Genomic DNA, 13,210 nt, shown 5'->3' with positions numbered 1-13,210 from the left:
ATGGCTTTGACTTCAAAAGACTTAGTGGATATGGCCAGGGCACTCTGAGGTGGGGGACCATGTGGAATACTAAGGGAACCAACAGCAGTTACAAGAAACCCCTGTTCTCCCATACATCTGCTCCCCTGGAGTGAAGGAAACATCGAGACAGTTCTGTCTAGGTTCTCCCAAGTCTGTCTAGTTTCAGAGTTGAAGAAGATTCAGGATAATGGAGGAGGAAGTTAGATGTTCTTTAATGATGTAGCCACTGTAAAGTGTATTTGCTCCTGTAAACAAACTCCCACCCATGAGCCTGTAAACAATACAAAGGACACTCCCTGGGATACACACACATACAAATTAGCTGCCGTGGGAAAAGGGACAAGAGTGTGGGTGGGTGTGTCTGACTATGACCAAAATACATTATATACACATATGAAAATATATAAACCCACTTTATGCACAATTAATAAGTGCTAACAAAAAATTAAGAAAGACTGTGGAGCAGATTGCTGTGAGCTGCTGGAATTGGCCAGATATTGCTGAGGACAGGCATGGAGTATTTCTGCATAGACTAAGCCAGGCAGGAGATAATAAAGTTGGGGGTTTTTGTTGTTGTTGCTTTTGTTTTGTTTTTTGAGACAAGGTTTCTCTTTGTAGCAGCCCGAGTTGTCCTGGAACCAGCTCTTGTACACTAGGCTGGCCTCAAACTAACAGAGATTTGCTTGCCAGATGAGAGAAGAGGTCTGACAGTGGTCTGCTGGGCACTGGTGCTCTCATGGGAGACAGTCCTGTGATCATGAAGAAGAGCAGAACCGTCCTGAAGTCTCCATGCCACATCAGTGCTTAAAACAGCCTATGCATCCATTTAAAGATCAAGTCATGAGGACAGGAGTACGGCTCAGAACCTAAGATCACTTGCTTTTCTTGCAGAGGACCATGGTTTGGTTCCCAGCACTCACGTGGCAGCTAACAACTGCCTGTAACTCTAGCTCCAGGAGATCAGATTTCTTTTGGACTGAGGGTTCCTGCACTTCACATGTGAACACAACACCCCCATACATCATAACTAAAAATAAATAAATCTGGGGCTGGAGAGATGACTCAGTTAAGAGTACTGGCTGTCCTTCCAGAGGATCCAGCGTTTTTTTGTTCTGTTTTGTTTTGTTTTTCGCAGCAGGGTTTTTCTGTAGCTTTGGAGCCTGTCCTAGAACTTGTTTTGTAGACCAGACTGGCCTTGAACTCACGGAGATCCACCTGGAGGACCCAGATTTTATTCCCAGCACCCACATGATGGTCCACAGCTGTCACTCTTGCCTGGTTCCCTCCTCTGGTCTCTGCAGGCACCAGGCAGCACATAGCCCCCAAACATATGTCCAGGCAAAAACAATAAAACACACACACACAAATCCAAATCATAAAAAACTTATACATGTTACATAAAGAGAAATAAGTAGGGGCTACAGAAATGGCTCAGTTGTCTAATTTTAGTTCTAGGGGATCTATCACCCTCACACAGACATACAAGCAGATAAAAAAACACCAATGCACATAAAATAAAAAATAAATAAGGCTTTAAAAATAAATCTTTTTTTTTAACAGGGAGGGCAACACAGTGAATAATACTGAATTTGCCCACGTTTATTTTTCATATGCTTTTATACCCCAATACAAAAGGGGAGGGGAGGCAAAAGACTGCTTTAACATGACACAAAGGACAACCAGAACAGTTACTTGCTTCAATACTTGAGACATCAAGTATTTCCTGAGTAAAGCATTTGATGTCTTGGGCAGGATATGCATGGAATACACCCTAGACCAAGTATCCTGTATCAACCCACTCCCTATGTCAAACCTTTTTTTTTTTTAAATAAATAAATCTTAAAATCAAGTCTTAAGCCTGGTGTGATGACGCACTCCTGGTATTCTCAAGGGAGGATCAGCTAGACAAGAGAGCAATAGCCTTTTTCAAAATGTTTATTTAGTGCCCACCATGTGCTAAGTGTTAATTGAACGGACCAGAAGGATGGTGTGAGCAATAGGTCTCGGGGCCTCTGCTTTTCGGAACCTCTCCGAAAGCCAGTCACTGAGCCCCGAAAACTTCCCAACCGCCCACGGCGGGGCAATGTTCCACCGCGAGAATGCCTCCGGATCTCCAGCCGAAGATTTCCGAAGGTTCCCGAGAGATACGCGAAGGCGACAAGCAAAATGACTGGGAGGCGGAACCCAAGAACCGGAGGAAGCTGGATGGCCAGCTTCAGGAGCGCCCGGGGAGGAAACGGAAATGCGTTACCACTTTAAAGGCGTCGACCCGCCCCTAGTGCTCCTCTTTCCGTCTCCGTCCGCCATAGGAGAGTAGGTGAGTGTGAGTCGTCCCTTCCTCCCTCGTGGCCGCCATCTCGTGCCCACCGCCTCGGTCTCCAGCCTATATTCTCTTCTTGTGCCAAGTGTTATTTGCAGCACTCATCGCCGCCGGAAGTGGAGCCTTAGTTCCCCCACCACCACCACCTTTCAGTCGTAGCCGCCTTAGTTCGGCCTCCTCCTTTGGTCGCTCGTTCCGGCCTGAAGGAGCTCTTCTTCATCGTTGTTTCCCGGCGCTCCCGCTACCTAGGCGACATAGCCTAGCTTGCTTCTCTGCTTCACATCTTTCACGTGCCCCGTTTCCCCGTAGGCGCCGCCATGTCTGCGCATCTGCAATGGATGGTCGTTCGGAACTGCTCCAGTTTTCTGATCAAGAGGAATAAGCAGACGTATAGCACCGTAAGTGGGGCCCGTGTGGGAGAGGCACCCTAAGGTCCTTGGTTGTGGGTCCTTCCGCGTGTCTCCCGGCCTGAACTTACCATCTCCTGCATCTCTCCAGGAACCCAATAATCTGAAAGCCCGTAACTCCTTCCGCTACAACGGGCTGATTCACCGCAAGACAGTGGGAGTGGAGCCCGCGGCCGACGGCAAAGGGGTCGTGGTGGTCATGAAACGCAGATCCGGTGAGCCTTTGCAGACAGGCGGTCTCTTTTCCAGGGTCCAGAGTATCCCTAGTGTTGCCTGGGGAATCTCCTGCCTTGCCAGCCGTGTAAGTCAGAAGTGGAAATTAGAAGTGCTTCACTGAGGGAACTAGCTCTACGTAGAACCGTGTGGCTTTTAAGGACAGTGCTCTAGACTAGGCTGGCTTCAAACTCAAGGAGCTCGACCTGCCTCCTGAGTGCTGGATTGGTAGCTTGTGCAACTATATCCGAGTTTTAAAGAGAGGAATGGGTTTTCCACAGTCTTCGGTTAGACTGACCTGTGTGAGTGTTCTGAATGGGCAGTCATTTGGGTAAGGGTGAGCAGGTTCTTGGGTGAGGCTGTGTTCCTATCTGGGAGATACTCGGAAGGGCCCCCACAGACGGACTGATATCTAGTCTCCCCATACCAGGTCAGCGCAAACCAGCTACTTCTTACGTAAGGACCACCATCAACAAGAATGCACGGGCCACCCTGAGCAGCATCAGGCACATGATCCGAAAGAACAAGTACCGCCCGGATCTGCGTATGGTGAGTGATAAAATCTTTAGGGCAGGAGGGTAGCTGGTACTGTGCCTGCTGGAGGGACTGGATGTAGGCCTGACTGGCATACTTGACTATGCTTAGCGGGAACTAGACTGAAACATCCTGATTTCAGGGCTGGACAGATGGCTCAGAGGTTAAGATCACTGACTGCTCTTCCAGAGGTCCTGAGTTCAATTCCCAGCAACCACGTAGTGGCTCACAACCATCTGTAATGAGATCTGATACCCTCTTCTGGTATGCAGGCAGAATCTGCATATGTGATAAATAAATAAACAAATACTAAAAAAAATCCTGATTTCCCCAGCCCTTGGAAGCAGGCAGCAATGTGGGGGGGGGCATTGTCTTTGAGTTGATGAGCTTAGTTTCCTATCCTGTCCTCAGGCGGCCATCCGCAGGGCCAGTGCCATCCTACGAAGCCAGAAGCCTGTGGTGGTGAAGAGGAAACGGACCCGACCCACCAAGAGCTCCTGAGCCCTACACCCCAGAAGCAATAAAGAGTCTACTGACTTTTTCAACCATCTCCATTGGGCTTCCTTTTTTGTGGCTCATTCATTGAGCTGTTCATCAAAAGGGCTAGCTAGACAGACACATGGGGAATGGAGCGTTGGGTGATCGCTCTAACTCCCTGACTTCAGGTCTAAATGTTTCCTCTGTATTTAAGAGATTGTCTTCTGCCTGAAAGAATCCGGATTAAAGGGTGTTTGCCGGGCCGTCGGAACACCAGCAGGAGTGAAGCATTACCAGACTGGGCTGGAGGTTGTAGGGGAGTTCAGTTGTTCATTCCCTGGTCGAGGAGAATCTGGGCAAATGATGCAGAAGTGTCTGGTGTCCTGAGCCTCTTGCCTGAGACAGGCTGTCAGACCAGGTCCCAGCCCTCTAACCCAGACTCCCCTGCTCTTTAGTTGACATGTGGTGTTAGAATGAAGTGGGCTAATAGAAAGACTAAGTGTGGGGCCTATGAAGTTCCGTACGTGTGTTCCATCCATTTGACCTGTGAGACAGTGGCAGCCTTTACTGCATTGGCATTCTAGCTGTCAGCTGGGCATTCTGCTGCAGTATCAAAAGTTTTTGGTGAGCATTGCTGACCCAGGAAAAGATGGACAATGTGTTTACCAAATACATGTCATTTATATGTGTAATCTCAGCATTCTGGCAGGAGAATCGATATTAAGGCCATCCTATCTAAGAAAGTAAAAAAGCATATTCCTTTAACCCCAGGACTGGTTGGGGTGGGGGGCAGAAGCAGATGAATATTTAAGGCCAGCATGGTCTACATGGCATCTCTGCAGACACCCAGGGATATAGGGACCCTGTCTGAAAAATAAACAGTTGTAAGTGCACCTGGCTAGCTGTGAGCAAGCACAGTGTACTGAGGCACTTGAGTGGCCATTTCTCATTTAACTGCTGTGAAGCTAATGTTCACATATGGGGAGATTGAGGCTCACATGGAAGAACTACCACCCATATCACTGTTGTTCTGCTACACAACTGCTTATGGGATTGACTGAGCCTCTGTTCTAGTCTTCCCTGGTGCAAAGGGAGAATTGCTACCACTGGTCTCATCTAGTTTATCCCCTGTCCTCCTTAATCCGGATCCTGTGGGATCCTTCTGAAGTTAACTCATGGTTCCCCTTGTCTTTCCCACTAATAGGGAGGCCCTGCCTCAGTTTGCCTTAGTGAACTTAGTCCCTCAGTCCTTAAGCTACAAGTCAGACTGTTGGTAAGTATGGGGTTCTTTTATCCCACTGCAAAGATAAAAGGCCAGCAGGGCCATTCAGATGACTTATCCATAGGAAAGGTTGATTTATTTTTGAGACAATTTCTCTTGGCTGTTCTTGAACTTGCTCTGTAGGCCAGGCTGGCATCAAACTCTGGTTTTTTATTTCCAGACAGGGATATGCTGTGAGGTTTGGCCTATCTGGAGCTCATGTAGCAACTGAAGTCTGTCTGTTTGCCCCTCTCCCTGAGACAGTTTCTCTAAAACAGTCCTGGCTGTCTATCCTGGAATTCACTCAGTAGACCAAGCTGGCCTTGAATTTACAGAGATCTGCTGGCCTCCAAAGTGCTGGGATTAAAGGCCTGCGCCCACCACCACTCTTCCACAATTGATGGTTTTGGATTTTTGAGATAGAGTTCTCTGTGAAACAGTCCTGTCCTGGAACTGTAGATCAGGCTGGTTTCAAACTCACAGCAATCCACCTGCTTCTACCTCCCAAGTGCTGGGATTAAAAGCATGTGCCACCACTGCCCAGCTCACATTGATGTTTTTAAGATAGCTGCTCCTCATGACTTTTATTGGGGTATAAACATGAAGTTTGCCCTCTTTTTAAAAAAGGTATGGTAGGTACATAAGAAGTCATGATGTCTTGTGTCCTATATTTTGTATTTTGTTCATTTGGTTTGTTTTTAGAAACAGTTTCCCTGTGTAACAGTCCTAGCTGTCCTGGAACTATCTCTTGTAGACCAGGCTGGCCTCAAACTCACAGGGATTCACCTGCCTCTGCCTTCTGAGTGCTAGGATTAAAGGCGTGCGCCAAAACTGCCCGGCTGTGTCCTATATTTCTTTAAAGATAGGGCTACATTGAACCTGGAGTTATGCTGAAAGGCAGCAAGCCCCTAATTCTTGTCTCTGCCCACCTCAGTGCTGGGGGTTAGTTTGTCCATGAGTGCACTTGCATGCCACAGCACGTGAGGTAGTAAGACAATTTAGTAGTTTTATCCTTCCACCTTTAGGTGGATTCTGGGGATCAAACTCCGGTTGCTGGGCTTGCAGGGCAAGCTGCTATTTGTTAAGCCATCTTGTTGACCCATTGACAAGATTTTTAATTTAATTTTTTTGTTTTTGAGACAGGGTTTCTTTATGGAGGCCCTGGCTGTAGAGTGGCCTGGCCCTAAACTCAGGAAATCCGCCCACCTCTGGCTCCCAAGTGCTGGGATTAAAAACATATGCCACCACCATCCAGCTTGTTTTGTTTTTTGAGACATGGTGTCTCATGTAGCCCTGGCTGTCCTAGAACTAGTTCTAGTGCTGGGATTAAAGGCATAATGCAACACCACCACCTGGCTTAATTTTTTATTTTATTTTAATGAAACAGGGTTTCTCTGTGTAGTCTTGATTGTCTTCTGGTCTCCTGGGATCAGAGGCATGTGCCACCATACCCAGCTTTCACTGGCTTTTTAATGTGGGTACTGGGGGTCTGAACTTAGGTCTTCATGCCGTCTCTACCTCAGTGTTAGGAACACAGCTATGCACCATCACAAAAAAAAAAAAACTGCAGTTTTTCAATTGTGCATAATGTCCTGTAGGTTGACCACATGGCATCCCTACCTGTGTTTCCTTACATGGCCGGGCGGCAGAGCAGGGCTCAGCCCTCAGCTGTAAGTCTTCAGGTGTTGAGGCGGGTTGTGTAGCCTGAATTAGTGAATGGGCTCACCTGCACCTACTTGTTGATCTAACTTATTCAGCATCTGCCTGCACACATGAGGGTACTCATGAGCACTTGGAGGGATGGCTTAGTAAAGACCAGGTTCTATTCCCAGAATGCATGCTGGACTGCTCACAACTGCCTGTATAATAACTTCATCTCCAGGGAGAATCATTGCATGGACCCATCCTAATACAAATACATAAAAGGGCCAGCATTGTAACTTCTGCACGGCATCTGGGATCTATTATAGTTCTTGCTGTGTAACAAGTAAATACTTGTCACTGAATAAGCAGAGAGGCCAGATCCATTTCACCAGCGTTCCCAACAGTTTTAACTACTCACCACAGACCCCCAATGGGACCACACACAACAGTTCCCAGCATCTGTGTATATATAACACATCAACATGCCAGGCCTTGGAGTTTCAGATTAGGTGCCAATCAGTAGGCACAGAAAGCCCACACAAGGGAGTCTTCTTCCCCAGCCAGAAGTCAAATTGCCGCAGTGATTGTGCTCATTAATCAGACAGAGGCCTTTACAGAAGACATTCCAAGGCCTCAGTTATCTTAAGTCGGTCAAGGGCCAGAGATAAGACAAGTCTTTCTTTGGCGGGGACAGTGTCTGTCCCAATGACCAGGTCTGCGGAGCTAATGTGTACCATACACCCCACCCTTGTCTTAAATACAGACATCCAACTATAGAGGTGCTGTCTATAGATACAATTACCACTTTTATTTTTTTTTCCAAGACAGGGTTTCTTAGGTATGGAGCCAGTCCTGGAACTCTCTGTAGACCAGGCTGGCCTTGAACTCATAGAGATCTGCCTAACTCTGCCTCCCAAGTGCTGGGATTAAAGGTGTGTGCCACCCTCGCCCGGCTATCACTTTTTTTAGTTGGGCCTCAGACCAGTTTAGGCTCAGGCAACTTTCACAATTTTTCTGTGTACCCCAAACTGTTATAAAGGCGGGGTGGTGGGGGCGCACAGGCCTTTAATCCCAGCACTTGGGGGCAGAGGCAGAGACAGGCAGATCTCTGTGAGTTTGAGGCCAACCTGGTCTACAAAGTGAGTTCCAGGACAGGCTCCAAAGCTACAGAGAAATCCTGTCTCCAAACAAACAAACAAGCAAAAAACGGGCTGGAGAGATGGCTCAGTGGTTAAGAGCATTGCCTGCTCTTCCAAAGGTCCTGAGTTCAATTCCCGGCAACCACATGGTGGCTCACAACCATCTGTAATGAGGTCTGGTGCTCTCTTCTGACATGTAGACATACACACAGACAGGACATTGTATACATAATAAATAAATATTAAAAAAACAAAAAACAACAAAAACTCTTGTAAAGAATATACTATGGTGGCACATGCCTATAATCTCAGAATTCAGGAAGCTGAGATAAGAGAACAGTTTGAAGCTACCCTAGGCTACATAGTGAGACCCTATCAATAAAGAACTTAACCAAACACACATTTCTAAATATGTATGTACTAACCTCACCTCGGATTGAGATGTCAGTGTGGCTGTACTTGAGCATTTATTTTTACCCACTGAGCCACCTCACTGACTCTACATATTTACATCTGTTACATTCATATAGCGTTTCCTTACAAAATACACACGAGTCCTGGTAACATTGGTAGTCTCTGGCTAAGGAACCTAGGTGCAAGAGATGAGAATGAATTATTACAATGAAGAACTAAAGTAACCTTTAAAATTTTTAAAGTAGGCTTGCGAGATGGCTTAGAGGAGCCTTGTATCAAGAGGCCAAGAAAGTGGTGGGCTTGTAGCCAAAATGGCAGTTATACAGGGATCAGAAGTTGGGGGAAGGGAAGGGAAGCCCAGCACCTGGGAGGGAGAAGTTTGGGGTAGGGGTTGGGATGAGAAGTGCTTGGAGGAGCCACAGGTGTTGAGTAAGACAAGTCCTGCGTTTCTCTGAGACCTAACGATTGTGTATATATATATGTGTGAGTTTTCCTGTGTGAATACTTGTGGGAATTTATAAGGATTCTGGGGATTACCCTTGTGTGAAAGGTGCACTACCCACTGAGTAATCTCCCTAGACGAAAATTTTTTAAAAGATTTGTTTTTGTGTATATGAGGGTTTTGCCTGCATGCATGTGTACCATGTTCATGCCTGATCCACGGCGAGCAGAAGGCCACTTCCTATTCCCTGGAACCGGAATTACAGACTATTGTGAACTACCATGTGGGTGCTGGGAACTGAATCCAAGTCCACTTAACCACTGAACCATCATTCCAGCTCCTCCTCTCCCAAAAGACTGACAGGCATGGTTTGGTGGTCCATGCATTTCAACACTTGAGATGAAGAAGCAGGTTGATCCCTTTGAGTTTGAGGCCTGGTCTACAGGATGCATTCCAGGCCACCCAGGGCTGCATAGTGAGACCCTGCCTTAAAATGGGAGAGGGAGGCCATGGTTAGATAGCTCATCCTGGGAGTAAGGGCACATGCTCTCCATGGCAACCTGAGTTCAATCCATGGACCTCACATGATTAAAGGAGAGCTCACTTTCTTGAGTTGTCCTCTGGCCTACACACACACACACACACACACACACACACACACACTAACAAATATATCTATCACCGGTCTTTCAACTTTTAATGGCCAGGCGAAAAGGTTCACCTCTTTAACCACAGCATTCAGGAGGCAAAGGCAGGTGGGTCTCTGTGAGTGAGAGGCCAGCCTGGTCTACAGAGTGAGTTCTAGGATAGCCATGACTACCAAAGAAACCGTGTCTGAAAAAAAAGCAAACCACAAACAAACAAACAAAAAAACCCAAAATTTAAAAAAAGAAACAAAAATTAAAGTCTTTAGTGTGTGTGATACAATTTGTGGGTACAACAAACATGTGAGTTTCTTTCCAGGAGAAGAAGGTGGGTTTGGGGCATCAAATTCAAGTCCTTAGGTCTTGGCATTAAGTGCTTTACCAACTGAACCATCCTAGCAGTTTAGTTTTTGCCTTTTGTTTTTGTTTTTTTTTTTTTTTTCAAGATAAGTTTTCTCTGTGTAGCTTTGGAGCCTGCCCTGGAACTCACTCTGTGTGTGAGGCTGGTCTCCAACTCATTCTCCACCTGTCTCTGCCTCCTGCATCAGGACTGGGATCTGGTGCAGAAAGTCATTCATCTCGGGGGGAAAATGGGTATGGCTGGAAAGGGGGCCATCCTGAGTGTTGGGATTAAAGGTGTGTACCACCACTGCCCAGAAGTTTTTGCATTTTTGAGTGGGTCATATTCATGTGGTGTTTCCACCTTTGTTTTGTGTTGTAGGAGGCTGTTTGTTCATTTCTGGCTGCTCAACCCCAAAATAGTGCCACAGAAACCATATTATTTGCAATACTGTTTGGCCAATAGCTTAAGTGTATTTCTGGCTAACTTATATCTTAAATTAACCCATCTCCATTAATCTGTGTATCGCCACAAGGCAGTGGCTTACCAAGTAAAGTTCTGGCATCTGTCTCCAGCAGTGGCTCCATGGCTTCTCCCTAACTCTGCCTCCTTTCTTCCAGCATTCAGTTTAGTTTTCCCCACCTAGCTCTACTCTACCCTATCACAGTCCTAGGACAGTTTCTTTATTAACCAATGGTATTCACAGCATACAGAGGGGAATCCCACATCAGTTTGGGGGCATCTGAAGCTGGTAGAAACAGCAGATGTCATGTATAATGCATGTTGCTTTTCTTTTTTTCTTTTTTTCGATTTAACAATCTGGATATTGGGAAAAAAAACTTTAAACATAAGAAGTATGTAGAGGGCTAGATAGATGGCTCAGCGGTTAACAGCATTGCCTGCTCTTTCAAAGGTCCTAAGTTCAACTCCCAGCAATTCCATGGTGGCTCACAACCATCTGTAATGAGATCTGGTGCCCTCTTCTGGCCTGCAGGCATACATGCAGACAGAATACTGTACACATAATAAATAAATAAATCTTTAAAAAAAAAGGAAGTATGTAGAGGGGCCAGACGGTGGTGGCACACACCTTTAATCCCAGCACTCGGGAGGCAGAGACAGGCAGATCCCTGTGAGTTTGAGGCCAGCCTGGTCTACAAAAGCTAGTTCCAGGACAGGCTTGATAACTACAGCAAAACCCTGTCTCAAAAGAAAAAAAAAAGTATGTAAGTATGTAGAGGGCTGGAGAGATGGCTCAGAGGTTAAGAGCACTGGTTGCTCTTTCAGAGGTCCTGAGTTCAATTCCCAGCAACCACATGGTGGCTCACAACCATTCATAATGAGATCTGGTACCATCTTCTGGTATACAGGCAGAACAACCCATACATAATGAATGAATGAATGAATGAATGAATGAATAAACAAACATTAAAAAAATAGACCAGCAATCTATCCAACCAAAGGAAAGAATGTGACTACTCCAATAGTCACAATGGGGTCTATCTATAAAGAGTACCATGAGTTAAATGGGAAGTTTCCTTGTGTTCTTTTGTGGATTGTTTTTATTTATAATCTTATTTGTTTCATGTATATGTATGTGTGTTTAACCTCTGAGCCATGTCTCCAGCCCAACTAGGTCCTTTCTAACACTGAACAGGCACTCTATCATCTTTACATCTCCAGTCCTTCTACCTCACTTATTTTCATGGATACTATCTATTGACATTTCTTGTGCTGGTTGGGGATTGAACCCAGGGCCTTGAGAATGCTAGGCAAACTAGCATAGCACGCCTAACTAAACTACATGTCAATGGCTATTTTCTTTTTTCCTTTTTTCTTTTTGGCCACAGAGTCTCACCATGTAGCCCCTGTAGGCCTGGAACTTGAGCATCTTCCTGTCCTAGCCTCTCGAGTAGCAAGGATCACTAGCCTGGTCTACAAGGTCCAGCTTTTTATCTAGCTATCTGTCTATTTATTTCTTTGTTATTTTTTTAATTATATTTATTTATTATGTATACAATATTCTGTCTGGGTGTATGCCTGCAGGCCAGAAGAGGGCACCAGACCCCATTACAGATGGTTGTGAGCCACCATGTGGTTGCTGGGAATTGAACTCAGGACCTTTGGAAGAGCAGGCAATGCTCTTAACCTCTGAGCCATCTCTCCAGCCCCTCTTTGTTATTTTTTGAGGCAAGTTTTCTTTATGTAGCCCTTGCGGTCCCTTGGACTCAGAGATCCTCTTGCTTCTGCTTCCTGAGTGCTTGGATTAAAGGTGTGCACCATCACACCTGTTGAAACTTGTAGGTTTTTGTTTAGTTTTGTTTTTGTATTTTTAGATAGGGTTTTTTTTTTTTGTGTAGTCCTAGCTGTCCTGGCACTCACTCTGTAGTTAATGCTGAACTCGAATTCAGAGATCTGCCTGCCTCTGTCTCCCAAGTGTTGGGAGTAAATACATGTGACACCACCAACCAGAAAGCCTGTTAATTTTTAAAATAGTATTTGCCGGGCGGTGGTGGTGCACACCTTTAATCCCAGCACTCGGGAGGCAGAGGCAGACAGATCTCTGTGAGTTCGAGGCCAAACTGGTCTACAAGAGCTAGTTCCAGGACAGGCTCCAAAGCTACAGAGAAACCCTGTCTCAAAAAACCAAAAACTAAAATAATATTTTATGTGTGTAGAGTCTATAACTCCAGTTCTAGAGGATCTGATGGTCTCATCTGACCTCTTTCAACATGATGAATGTATGTGTTATACAAGCATAAATACAGGAACAATATTTACAAACACATAAAATAAAAATAAATAAATCTGGAGCTGGAGAGATGCCTCTGGTCAAGAGCACTGGTTCCTTCCAGAGGAACTAGGTTAAATTCTGAGCACCTACACGACAGCTCACAACTGTTAACTTCAGTCCCAAGGGATACAACACCATGCACTGGCATCTTCCGGCAGCAGAAATAATCCATATCCATAAAAATAAAATCTAAAAGTTTTTCTAAGTAAAAAATTGTATGTATGTAGAGCTGAGCAGTGGTGGCACACACCTTTAATCCCAGCACACGGGAGGCAGATGCAGGCAGATCTCTGTGAGTTCAAGGCCAGTCTGGTCTACACTAGCTAGTTCCAGGACAGCCTCCAAAGCTCCATTTACATTTGTCAAATTAAGAAAAATACTCTAGGGCTGAAGAGATGGCTCAGTGGTTAAGAGCATTGCCTGCTCTTCCAAAGGTCTTGAGTTCAATTCCCGACAACCACATGGTGGCTCACAACCATCTGTAATGAGGTCTGCTGTCATCTTCTGGCCTGCAGACATATACACAGACAGAATATTGTATACATAATAAATAAATATTT

At 45.6% G+C, this 13,210-nt stretch overlaps 1 protein-coding gene across 1 annotated transcript; it reads left to right on the top strand.

Moving 5' to 3' along the window:
* The first annotated feature begins 2,222 nt into the window (after positions 1-2,222).
* On the top strand, positions 2,223-4,045 carry Rpl28 (ribosomal protein L28). The gene is made up of 5 exons (XM_087909559.1): positions 2,223-2,338; positions 2,651-2,739; positions 2,840-2,963; positions 3,392-3,510; positions 3,907-4,045. Exons 2-5 carry the CDS (start codon positions 2,659-2,661, stop codon positions 3,994-3,996), a joined length of 414 nt encoding a protein of 137 aa, XP_087765685.1. The 5' UTR covers positions 2,223-2,338; positions 2,651-2,658; the 3' UTR covers positions 3,997-4,045.
* The last annotated feature ends 9,165 nt before the right edge of the window (positions 4,046-13,210 follow it).

Source organism: Myodes glareolus, chromosome 1, assembly GCF_982192425.1.
Source record: "Myodes glareolus chromosome 1, mMyoGla1.1, whole genome shotgun sequence".
Lineage (NCBI taxonomy): Eukaryota > Metazoa > Chordata > Mammalia > Rodentia > Cricetidae > Myodes > Myodes glareolus.
The sequence above is the reverse complement of the archived record's forward strand: the minus strand, read 5'-3'. Positions and strand labels throughout refer to the sequence as shown.

Bases quoted from the DNA above. Each gene is read 5' to 3' on its own strand.
- Rpl28 (XM_087909559.1), top strand. From the start codon at position 2,659: ATGTCTGCGCATCTGCAATGGATGGTCGTTCGGAACTGCTCCAGTTTT. The intron at 2,740-2,839 runs GTAAGTGGGGCC...GCATCTCTCCAG, and splicing joins ATAAGCAGACGTATAGCACC to GAACCCAATAATCTGAAAGC. The intron at 3,511-3,906 runs GTGAGTGATAAA...TCCTGTCCTCAG, and splicing joins ACCGCCCGGATCTGCGTATG to GCGGCCATCCGCAGGGCCAG.